Here is a 13170-nt window from a genome sequence, read left to right as displayed (position 1 = left end):
ACATCTTAAGTCATTGGCTCGAGATTTGTATATTTGATAATTGGTAGGTTCTCTAGAAGCCCACTCTCAACTACGGTTTCCTTTTCCGATCCAAGTCTACTCGGCCGCCGCCGGCGACTTCTCCCTGCATCTATTCACATTATCCGGCGACTCTCCGGTTGCTTGTGTAGATGGAAGAGTATAGACGGAGGATTCCTCTTCAGTTAGGTTTCCTTCTTTTAGTCGGTTTCTTCACTGCTCAACTCTTCGCATCTTCTGATCCGGTGAGAGGACATCTGTTTGTTTTCTTATACTGATTAACTCTTGATTCAATATGTATAAGCTCATTTTGGTTCTGAATTCGTATTTTCATCTGATTTTATGTATCAGATCTTCTACGAGTCATTTGACGAGTCGTTTGAAGGTCGATGGACCGTTTCTGAGAAGAGCGACTACAAAGGTATTCGAATTTACCTTCTATACTATTTTTAGCTGCTTAGATTTAACAAGGCTAGGCCTAGGTTAGGTTAAATGCAAGATCTTGAAGTAGTTGAAAATATGAAATGCTTACTAGATGTAATATAATGCGCGAAGGTAAGTATAATTTTACTGTTGTTATGTTTAGGTACATGGAAACATGCCAAAAGTGAAGGACATGACGATTCTGGCTTACTTGTTAGTGAGAAAGCAAATAAATATGCAATTGTAAAGGAACTATCTGAGGCTGTAAATCTCAAGGAGGGTTCAACTGTTCTTCAGTATGAAGCTCGTCTTCAGAATGGGCTTGAATGTGGTGGAGCATATATAAAGTATCTTCGCCCTCAAGATGCTCGATGGAATGTTAAGGAGTTTGACAATGAGTCTCCTTACTCTATCATGTTTGGACCTGACAAATGTGGATCAACAAACAAGGTTCACTTCATTCTAAACCATAAGAATCCCAGAAGTGGTGAATATGTTGAGCATCATCTTAAGTACCCCCCATCTGTACCAGCTGATAAACTAACTCATGTTTATACTGCTATTTTGGGGTCTGACAATGAATTATGTATTCTGATTGACGGTGAAGAGAAGAAGAAGGCTAATTTTCTATCAAGTGAGGACTTTGAACCGGCACTGATTCCTTCCAAGACCATTGCCGATCCAGATGATACAAAACCCGAGGATTGGGATGAAAGGGCAAAGATCCCTGATCCAGATGCCACAAAACCGGATGATTGGGATGAAGATGCTCCATTGGAGATTGAAGATGATGATGCAGAAAAACCAGAAGGATGGTTAGATGATGAGCCTGCAGATATCGATGATCCTGACTCTACTAAACCTGATGATTGGGATGATGAAGAAGATGGTGAATGGGAGGCACCAAAGATTGACAACCCTAAATGCGAGGTTGCCCCTGGTTGTGGCGAATGGAAGAGACCAACAAAAAGAAATCCGGCTTATAAAGGAAAATGGCATGCCCCATTGATAGACAATCCTAACTACAAGGGCATCTGGAAGCCACAAGATATTCCCAACCCGGATTACTTTGAGCTTGATAAACCAGAATTTGAACCTATTGCAGCCATTGGTATCGAGATATGGACGATGGATGATGGCATTTTGTTCGATAACATTTTGATAGCTGATGATGATATAGTTGCTGAGTCATACAGGATCACTACCTGGAAACCAAAATTTGATTCCGAGAAAGAGAAACAGAAGGCTGAGGAAGCAGCAGCAGCTGCAGCTGCTGGATCTGATACTCTTAAGAGCTTCCAGGTACGAAAGTGTTTGTCTCTTCATTTTGTTCTTGGTGTTTGTCTCTTCATTTTGTTCTTGGATGATTGATTAATTAGTTGTTTGATCTTGATTTCATATTACAGAAACAAGTGTTTGATCTTCTCTACAAGGTAGCTGACATTCCGTTCTTGAGCGAACACAAGCATAAAGTTTTGGTAAGCCATTTGTTATTTGTCTTTTCATTTGAAACTTTGGCCTTTTTTGATGTGTGGGTTAGTTGGGATTGATATCATCATTCAAATATCAACTAAAATTCCCTCTACATTTATTTTCTTGAAATATTTTTTCACTATTTATATTATATCTCTAATGTTTTTTATTCAAATAACCCATAGGGCCTTCTTTGATGAATGATTTAATCCAAATAATCCATTTTATCCCATCATCGATCTAATCATTAAAATAATCTTAGTTTATTTCTTTTAACATTTTAAAATATTAAATATAAATGTTATTTTATGCCTTCTTTGTGAAGAGTTATTTGGATTTAATTCAAATAACCCATTATTCTATTCCATATTTATCCCATCATAACTAAAACATAACACAGATAAGTTATTTCCAAATAACCTTATTTATGATTCATAAGAGGTCATATGATTGTGAGTTATTTGAGATTAATCCCAATAATCGGAATAAGACTAAGATTATTAATCCCAAATAATTGGATTAAGACTAAGATTATTTCCAAATGACCCTACATAAAAATCATTTGACTTATATAACTCCAAGTCCGTATTACTAGAATGATTGTGCTTAACAATAATAATTTTCATACTCATCTGACAGGATCTCATTGAGAAAGCAGAGAAACAACCGAATCTGACAATTGGTGTCGTAATCTCTGTTATAGTAGTCGTGCTGTCAATTTTGTTAAAGCTGCTTTTTGGTGGGAAGAAGAAGAAGGTTAGTTTTGTTAAGTGGTTTAAAATGCATCATTAAACAACAGTTTCTTCCAACTTGTAACCAAAATAGCTAAAGCGATCTAATCAATTTTCAGGTAAATGTGACTCCGGCTGAAGCCGCTGCCACCACAACCACAACCACAACCGGAAGCGGAAGCAGTGAAGAGACAGAAGAGCAGAACGAAGTAAAAGAGGATGAACCAGCTGCTCCTCGCAAAAGGAATACACGGCGCGCCAGTTAAAAAAATCTTCGTTCATAGGTATAGTTATGTATTTGTACTACAAATTAGATTATTACGCAAATTGCAGGCAGGCTTCATTATTATTCTATGCCCAATTTGGTGTCATTTCATATGTTGTTGATATTTTGATTATTGTCTTGTTGTTTGTTCTATTTCAAATAATCTTTACTTGTGACATACATGGGCTTTATCAAGAAGTTAAAGATTACCATTTTGACTAAGATTAATTTCTACTCATTTTCTCATCAACATGCTGACATGAATACATTAGAAAGTTTGATTTCTTGTTTGGATTTGTCTTTTCTATTGAGTTTTTATGATATTTTAGTATTTTTTTTATAATTTAATTGATGACCAGATAGATAAGAAAATGGTAGGTTTAGGTAGAGCTGCAAATGAGTCGAGTTCAAGCTGCTCGAACTTGTCTCGATTAAGTATTTATTAGCTCGAATTCGAGTTCGAAAAAATTTATAAATTTGAGTTCGAGGTCGACTCGACTATATTACCTACATGCTTGACTTGAATAAAAATTGAATTTTCAAGCTCAAACTCGAGCGAGTTTGAGCTTGAACTCGAAATTCATTTGAGTTCATACCAAATTTATTTTTAAAATTAAAATATCAAACTTTTATACATACATTAAAAAAAATGATATTTCAAAATTAAAATATGAAACAATCATACCTATTTAAAATTTTAAAACATGATAATTCAAAATATTAAATCACCATTACTAATCAAAATTCTAAAATATAAAATTTGAAAATTAAAGTACAAAATTATATAAATTGTTTGGACATTAATATATTAATCTTTTTTTAACTCATGTTCTTCAATCATAGCACACATATACACGTACAACTAAATGCATTCAATAATATAAAATGTTTAATTTTAAAAATATTTAATATAAAAAATAAATGTTAAAACAAATAACTAAAATTGAACTTACTTTAAGAGGTAAGAGGTAAGAGGTAGATACCGGCAACAAAATTTCTTGGTATATCTTCTCTTTTTAAAAAAAGTCAAAAATTATTTAAATATGTGATAAAATTCAGTATCAAAATCATTCTAAACTTCTGAATTTTTTTTCCTTTTTTTTGTTTGGAATATCTCTTCCTCCTTTTTTTCAGCCTTTTTATGTGTTTCTGGACTAGATATTTTGGTTTCCTTGTTGATCTCAATTTCAATCTCATTAAATTCAGCTACGACACTATTTATGGTAAGTAAAAAAGACGACTCTTTCATAGACATACCTAATATTAATAAATATGTCAATTTTACCTATAATATATATACTTAAAATAAAATTATCAAACATTTAATATAAAAAGAATTAATTGATTTATATATAAACTAATTAACAAATAATGTTTTCAATTTATTAATTATGTTTTTTATTAGATATTATTATTATGGAAGATTCTAACATTATAAGAAGAATCTAATTTATAGCAACAACCGTTTAGGACTACAATTTGGTATTTTAAATCTGGATGGGGTGGAGCTTGGAAGAATGATGAGTTTGGAAACTTGATATTGGATTATATATATTAATATTAAAAATAAAATAAATTAAAGTTTAAGAGGACTTTTTAAATGTTACAATGAGTATCATTACAATAAATATATTATTTCATTTAACTTTATTCACATTTATTTTACCCTTAATAACAAGATATTTTTCTATCACAACTCTTCATTTTCTTAATAACAAGCGATTTTCTCTCTATTCATTATTCATTTTCAATTTATTTTAATTCTTTTCTTTAACATTCTTTTCTATTAACATTAAGTTTTTAATAATAACAAAATTATTATATATATTTTTTTTTAATTTTTACAACATATGCAAGTCTCCATTAACAATAAAATTGTTATATTTTTTTACAACAGTAAATATTTGTGTTTAAAATTTTGTTATTCTTCAACTTTTACATTTTTATACTTATTTTTCATTCTCTACTTCATGATTGTTTTCTTCCATTTTAGCAACAATAAAATTGACATCTTTTGTAACCACTACAATATACGTATATACAAAAATAAAAAATATGAATTTACATTTTAATCGGGTAATAGTGTATTCGTCAGGAATTGTGTACCCAATGAATCGAGAATGTGATATAAATAGAAATACTCGTCAGGGTTGTAAATTATAAATCGTGTTCAAAGATGTGTACTCACTACCAGACAGGTAGTTCATACACAATCAACAACATAATTAATCAATGATTTAAATACTATGAAAGAAATAAACGACAATACTAAGAACAAACTAGAATTTCGCTCTTAAGAACATACCATGTTCTGATAAGAGCTTTGCTTCGCTTCGCAAAAGTTGGATCAGGGCTTGAAGGTACAAAGAACACTAAACATGGTCTTCAAACATAAAAATTCAAGTGTTTTTTAACATAAAACAACGTTGAACATGACCTTATAACGCGCTGAACATGGTCTTATACCGCGCTGAACATGACCTTCATATATGAAAATTCAAGTTTTTTAACATAAAAACAACGCTAAACATGACTCTATTCAGCGCTGAACATTATCTTCAGACATAAATTCAAGTTTTTTTGAACATAAAAACAACGTTGAACATGGCCTTATAACATGTGAACATTGTGTTATATCGCGCTGAAGATGGACTTCATAAATGAAAATTGAAGTTTTTTTTAACATAAAAACAATGCTAAAACATGGCTTTTATACATGAAAAATCAACTTTTTTTCTAACATAAATCAGCGCAAACATGGCTTTGTTCAACACTGAAAATTGGCTCTGTTTAGTTCTAAAAATGGCCTGTAGAAATGAAAATTCAAGTATTTTTTAACAATAAAACAACGCTGAACATGGACTTAGAACACGTTGAACATGGCCATATACCGCGCTAAACATTGTCTTATACAACGCTAAACATGACCTTCAAATATAAAAATTTAAGTTTTTTTAACATAAAATTAGCGCTAAACATGGCTCTATTCAGCATTGAACATGACCTTCAGACATAATTTCAAGTTTTTTTTACATAAGAAAAGTGTTGAACATGACCTTATACAACGATGAACATTGTGTTATACCGCGCTGAATATGCCCTTCATAAATGAAAATTGAATTTTTTAACATAAGCTAAAAAATTTCATGACTTTCACACATAAAAATTCAAGTTTTTTATTTTAACATAAATCAACGTTGAGCACGGCTCTAAAATGACCTTTAAAAATGAAAATTCAAGTATTTTTTAACATCAAAATAGCGTTGAACATGGACTTAGAACACGTTGAACATGGACTTATATCGCACTGAACGTTGTCTTATACCGCGTCGAACATGACATTCAAACATTAAAATTCAATCTTTTTTAATATAAAAATAGTGCTGAACATGGCTCTGTTCAGAAGTGAACATAGCCTTCAAACATGAAAGTTAAGTTTTTTTTATCATAAAAACAATGTTGAACATGACCTTCAGACATAAAAATTTAAGTTCTTTTTTATCATAAAATAACGCTAAACATTGTCTTATAACGCTCTGAACATGGCCTTCAGACATGAAAATTCAAATTTTTTAACATTAGAACAATACTGAACATGGCTCATTTCGGTGTTTAACCTGGTTCAGTGCAACGCTGAACATGAACTTAAGACCTAAAAATTCAAGTTTTTTTTAACATAAAACAGCGATGAACGTGGCATTATACCACGTTGATCATGGTCTTATACCGCACCGAACATTATCTTCATACATTAAAAATTTAAGTTTTTTACCATAAAAATAGTTTTGAATATGGCTCAGTTTAGCACTGAACATAGCCTTCATACATGAAAATTTAATTTTTTTCTAACATAAAAACATTACTGAATATGACTTTGTTTAGCACTTCATGTCTTCAAACATAAAAATTTATGTTTTTTTTAACATAAAACAGCGCTGAGCATGACCTTATAACGCGATGAACATGACATTATACTACGCTGAACATTACCTTCAGACATAAAAATTCAAGTTTTTTTTAACATAAAAATAACATTGAACATGACCTTCAGAAATGAAAAATCAAGTTTTTTAACATAAAAATAACGTTGAACATGGCTTAGTTCAACGACGAACATTGCTCTGTCTTGCGCTGAAAATGTCTTTAGAAATAAAAATTCAAGTTTTTATAACATAAAAACAATGATGAACATGGCTTATAACGCACTGAACATGATTTTATACCGCGCTGAACATGGGCTTATATTGTGTTGAACTTTACATTTTACTGTGTTAAACATAGTCCTTAGACATGAAATTTTAAGTTTTTAACATAAAAACACCATTGAACATGCCTCTATTCAGCGCTGAACATGGCTTTGTTCATAGCTAAAAAGGACCTTTGAAAATAAAAATTCAAGCTTTTTAACATAAAAATAGTGCTGAACATTAACTTTATACATGAAAAATCAAGGGTTTTTAACATAAAAATAGTGCTGAACATTGCTCAGCTCAATAATCCGAAATGTTCCCAATACGTACATACACACAAGTTCAATAATTTATTATGTTATGATTTATAAAACAATAATAACAACATATTTACACTATTCACACTATTCACAATATCTTTATACACTATTCACAAAATATAAGCTACAATATTATGAAATTAACATCCTTAAAAATCTCTCAAGTCTTTACAATGTTCACAAATAAACATCATAATCTTTTGTGTTTTGAATGGGTAGTAGGCATTCACGTTTATTTGTGCATTCATTGTCAACCCTACCTGCAAAATTTGCGATGTCAAAAGAAACATGAACGAAGTGTTAAGCATGCTCAAACTTTCATTCTAGGGTTGTGATGATGTCGGCATTGACGTTGTAGAATAAATAAAGAAAACAATTACAAAATTTAATTAAACATAACATAAATCCCATGATAAAATTTAATTGTGAGTATGTCTTGAGGTCGACATACTCACAATTTTCTCAATGAAAGATTGTTTATGTTTAGTTGGTGATTGACTTTGAACTTTTACTTTTAGAGAAGAGTATCAAACTTAATTTGATGAAGATACTTATGTGCCTTTGTCAGCTCTTCCATGATTATGTTGCATATACATAAATTGTTCATTTAAAACTTTTAAGTTGTTCAACAAAACAAAACAATTGTATTCAGATTTTGCTCTAAGGTGTTAAACCTCTTGCATCAATAGAGATAGACTATTGTAGAATTTCTTTTTCTTCCATAGACATATCTAAATTATAAATATTTGTGATAGTTTGACACCCACACTTAATATATTTACACCACCCGTCCATGATAAAACACACTAGTACATTATTTACCTTCATTTTTCTCAACACATCAATATGTCTACACAAAATAACTTTGAAATCAAACATTCGACATTGACATATAACATTGTAGTCCAGTTCAATATAGTGCACCTTATAAGAAATATCTCTTAATCATTCTCCATTAACTCCTCAAATGTTCTCCACAATTTCAAATATAAAACTTGTTCTTTCTTCTTTCAATACGGATATATCACATAACATCATCCGTCTAATTTCTTGTTCGAACAACTTAAATATGTCTTGAGTGTAAAAACTTTGAATTTGTCTTTCAAAAGCATAACCACTAACAACTGGCATGAGAGAATTACACAATTGAAAATCAAATTTCTTTTCTTTTTCAATATTCTTCAACAAAGTCTTATCATATTGCTCCACAAATTGTTTGAGAGATATTTTAGAGTGAAAAAAATCATCAAAAAAGGCGTTCATACTTTCACTTCGTTGAGATGTAGTTATCCCTGCCCAAAAGTGGCATTTCACATAAATAGATATTCATATAGATCTTTCCAAAAATAAAGAATTCAACCAGTCATTATCTCCCAACTAAAAAGCTTCCATCAGTCTAATCCAATTGACTTTATATTGTTAAATAGTAATGGAGTTATATATAATATTTTCAGTCTTTTTTTATTAGTTTTATTCAGCATGACTTTTTAATTTTGTAGGATTTTTTTTCAAGATATGTCACAAACAAAAACGATGATGAACTTTATAAAATATATTCTAAATGCAATTACAATGGATCGACATAAGTCTGTGATTATGGAATTTTGAGCTCAACCAAGCATACATGTCAACCAAGATGTGAACAAGAAAGTGCAAAACTCCAAATCTTCACTTGATAATAAGTCACATCCAAGTAAAATAGATTGACCATGATGACCGACAAATAGATCAAAAGAAATGTCATAGAGATTTGTCAAATATGTTATATCAAAAGTGATAACATATAACATTAGAGAAATACTCATAGACAGTCAATCATGCACCTTTCATCTGCCCAAAACACGTTTTAATTGGGGATTCCTTGTCCAAATCAACAAAGTATAAAAAGTTAGAGTTCATGTTTTGAATTCTTAAGAAATAATTACTAAGTGTTTCAAGATTCTCACTCCCTAACCTCAACCTTCGAGTTTCTAGATTGAGATTCTTACATGTTCTCTCATTAAAAGACATGTTATGATACCTTCCAACTTCCACTACAAACGATTGAAAACTTTTGGCCAAAGTTATTTTCAACTTCATAGTTTAATTCCAATTTCCTCTTTGTATTTGTGCCTATTATTTTGTAGGATCTAATATGTCGTGTCTTCCTATGACATAATTTATGGTTATACTCAAGACATATATTTGTTATCACAAATTTCTCTTCATTGTGGATAATTACCTTAATCTTAATATTACAGTTTGTCTTAGTTGTAGGTTTAAGTTGTAAAACATTTTTAGACCTCGATACTTTCTTACCACTTTTGGCACAAGTAATGGTGAAGTATTTCTGCTTATCATCTTCATCATTTTTTTGTCATACTTTATAAATGTCGAATCCAGTTGATTGGACATATGATTTATATAATTCACGAAGTTCTTCTTCAGAATTTTTGTTGAAAAAAGATCATTCCAAGTTAGTCTTGAAGGCTTAACATACCCTATAAAGCGTTGAACATGGTTCAATTCAACGTTGAACATGGACTTAAACCGTGCTGAACATGGAATTCAGAATTGAAAATTCAAGTTTTTTTAACATGAAAACGGTACTGAAGTGTTGAACATGGCATTTAGAACTGCAATTATTTTTTATTTGGTATAATGTGTTAATAATTAACTATTATTTATAATTTATCATTTTTAATTAGTTTATGTACATTAATATGTAATAAGTTAACGCTAAACATGACATTCTAAACAAAAATTTGAAAAATATGGCTAAACATGGCAATTAACTTTCACATGCATATTAGAAATATGAAACCTAACTAAATTAGTAGCAAAACAATGCTAGAAATGAACAACCAAACTACAAAAGTAATAAAAATGGTACATTTCGGGTTTAATGAACGATTTGTTTGATCTTCTATGACGTTGTTTCTATTGTAGTCCTGAACGTTAAACATGAAGAAGTTTGTTGTCTATATAAAAAAAAGTCTTTTGTATAACTAAAGCTAAAAAAACCTACCATTTTGGAAAAAAAATATATGTTTTTGAGTTCACGCAATTAATGAATTTAGAGTTAGGGTTTGAAGATGATTTTTGTCGGAGAGACTTTAGAGAGAAACGATTTAACGATAATGAGCAGGAAATGAATTTAGATATGAATTTTTTAATTTTTTTATTTCCCTCTCATGCAAACGCAAACGTGGTAGACCATCAAATTGGTGACATTGTTTTGTTAGAATGTCGTTGCCCTGTCTCATATTTTATTATAATCGTTTTGAGTTTTTAAATTTTATTTTTTTTATTTAATAATTATTTTTATTTAAACTTCAATGCAAATATTCTTAAATATTTGTAAAGATAATTGAAAAATCGTATTTTCTAAAACTTTTAGATAATCATTATGAATTTTCTTTTCATAAAATATTAGTCATTTTCAAAAGATTAGTTTAAGAACTTCAAATTTCACCAAATACAAGTTTAAAATTTTAAAGTATAAAAAATGAACTACTACATTTGAATTTGAATAAAAAATTGTTATTTGAGTTATAAGATAAATTAGGATACACGGATAAAAATATAATTAAAATAAATTTAATAATAAAAAATAATAATAATAATATGTATTTAATGTTTAAAATTCTTGAAAAATCACGAATAAAAATAAAACGCTCATATTCCACATTTTATTTACTTCGGTAAAACAACTTATCTTCTCACATATTTTATCACATATTTTTTCTAAATGAACATCTAATCTCGTGAACTTACACTTTCACTTTGGTCAATCAAATATTTGATTCATATTATACATTAGTTAGTTAAAAAGTTGAACTTATATTGTTAAATGTACCGCATTCATCAAATTTGGTGTTGAATTTAAAATATAAGTGTAATTAGCCTAATTGGTTAAAGGGTTGTACTGAAACTGAACGGTATAAAGGAGGTTAGTGTCAAACCCATGATTTTAATATTAATAATAATAATTTATTATTTTTAATAAAATAATAATTATTAATATTTTATAATATACAAATTATAATAATATATAATTTTTAATTAATATATAAATAAGATTTATTTATATAGGTTAAAGTTTAAGGAATTATATATAAAATAATGTAAATTATATAATTATATTATTTTTTTAAAATTACATTTATATGATAATAATATATTAATTTTTATTAATTTTAATATAATTAATAATACAAATTACTTATAAGATAAAGATCAAAATAATAATTTATATAAATATTAAGGGTAACATAATTTTTTATATTTTTTAATTTTAAATTATTTTAAAATTTTATAAATTAATATTCAAAAATAAGTTAAAACAGTTATATAGATTTGGTTCGGTATTTAAATAAATAAATTAATATATTGTTTATTCTTCCAAAACTTTTATAATCCTTTTATCAAGTGTCTATTCACTTGATAATCTATTTTTGCCACAATTTTGTATTTTGTTCTTATTTTAATGTTTTGTTTTCCTTTTCTTATATTCTCACAAAACTAGGCTTAAATCCACTAGATTAAATTTTTATTTTTTTTATTTATATAGTTAGTTTTTTCTTATTTAAAATCTAATTAATTTAACTTCTCGTGTTTTTTTTAATATAATATTTCTTCAACTATTAAAATTATAAATTTGTTTTAAATCGAGTATTCTTATCTTTTATTAGATTTCGTTTATTTATTTTATTTAGTAAGGGTATTCGTGAACAGTTTGATTAATATGTTCATCTATTACTCGTATTATTATAATACCTATAATCTTTTCAGCCTAGTGGAAAAAATTTCTGAATTCGCATATATTCTTACATGTATCATCCATACGCATATATATAAATGATTAGACATCTCAATGTCCCTATAGCCCATGAAACTTGACGTTATCAGTCAACTTACAATATAATCACTTGTAAAATCAGTTATGTCCATTTGATAATTTCAGACTATAGACTTTTATTAATTAAAAATTTACATTCACTTAATAGAGTTTGATTCCCTAGAATACTTAAGGTGATCCTATTAATTAATAATAAATTATTTTGACATATTATTTAATATCAGTTAAATCAATAATAAATAAGGGTGAAATATCATATATTATAAAATCATCAAGTTAAACATAAAATTAGTGTTCAACACTCAAAAATACAAAAACAAGTTCAAAGTCATTCTTCAGTGCGCTTGAGACTCTTAACCATTATGTGATTTTCATGTTTGGGCCTAAGTATAGGCTTTGTTAATGGATCTATAATCCTGTCATCAATATGTGCCGAGTTCATTTAAGAAATTCCACATTCAAATAGTCTCATTTGCTGCTAAACTAACAACAATGTATTAAGCATTTATTTTAAAATCTTATATATCCTACCTAAGGCTCTTTCAACTCAAAGATCATCCTTAAAGGATGAAGAAATAACCTGATTGAGACTCATATTCATCTTGATATGTCTGAAAGCTTGTATAAATATAGCATTGTACGAACAAATTTTCATCTCCCCACAGATTAAGAAATCATTTTGGTCTTTCTTAAGTATTTCATGATATTCTTAGAAGCACTCCACTATGGTTCTTTATGACCTGATTGTTATCTATTACACATTCTTAAATATATACAACATTCGAGTATATACCATGACATACATGATAGATCATATAGAAGAAGCATATGGTTTTCATAAGTATTTCATTGAAGAATATTTCCTTAGTAATTTATTTAAGGAATCTAACATTAAAATGTCATTCCGAAT

General features: G+C 28.7%; 1 protein-coding gene across 1 annotated transcript; it reads left to right on the top strand.

The window, feature by feature from the left end:
* Nucleotides 1–49: 49 nt before the first annotated feature.
* Nucleotides 50–3132, top strand: LOC124941463 (calnexin homolog). Its single transcript, XM_047481796.1, has 6 exons — nucleotides 50–263; nucleotides 370–439; nucleotides 605–1743; nucleotides 1848–1919; nucleotides 2554–2670; nucleotides 2765–3132. The coding sequence occupies exons 1-6, from the start codon at nucleotides 171–173 to the stop codon at nucleotides 2909–2911; spliced, it is 1638 nt and encodes a 545-aa protein (XP_047337752.1). The 5' UTR covers nucleotides 50–170; the 3' UTR covers nucleotides 2912–3132.
* Nucleotides 3133–13170: the final 10038 nt, after the last annotated feature.

Source organism: Impatiens glandulifera, chromosome 6, assembly GCF_907164915.1.
Source record: "Impatiens glandulifera chromosome 6, dImpGla2.1, whole genome shotgun sequence".
Taxonomy (NCBI): domain Eukaryota; kingdom Viridiplantae; phylum Streptophyta; class Magnoliopsida; order Ericales; family Balsaminaceae; genus Impatiens; species Impatiens glandulifera.
This window is presented reverse-complemented; position numbering and strand designations above follow the sequence as displayed.

What these genes read in the sequence shown, in the direction of transcription:
- LOC124941463 (XM_047481796.1), top strand. Translation starts at nt 171, where the DNA reads ATGGAAGAGTATAGACGGAGGATTCCTCTTCAGTTAGGTTTCCTTCTT. An exon ending in TCTTCGCATCTTCTGATCCG is followed by an intron (nt 264 to 369) that starts GTGAGAGGACAT and finishes TTTATGTATCAG; the next exon opens with ATCTTCTACGAGTCATTTGA. An exon ending in TTGGTGGGAAGAAGAAGAAG is followed by an intron (nt 2,671 to 2,764) that starts GTTAGTTTTGTT and finishes ATCAATTTTCAG; the next exon opens with GTAAATGTGACTCCGGCTGA.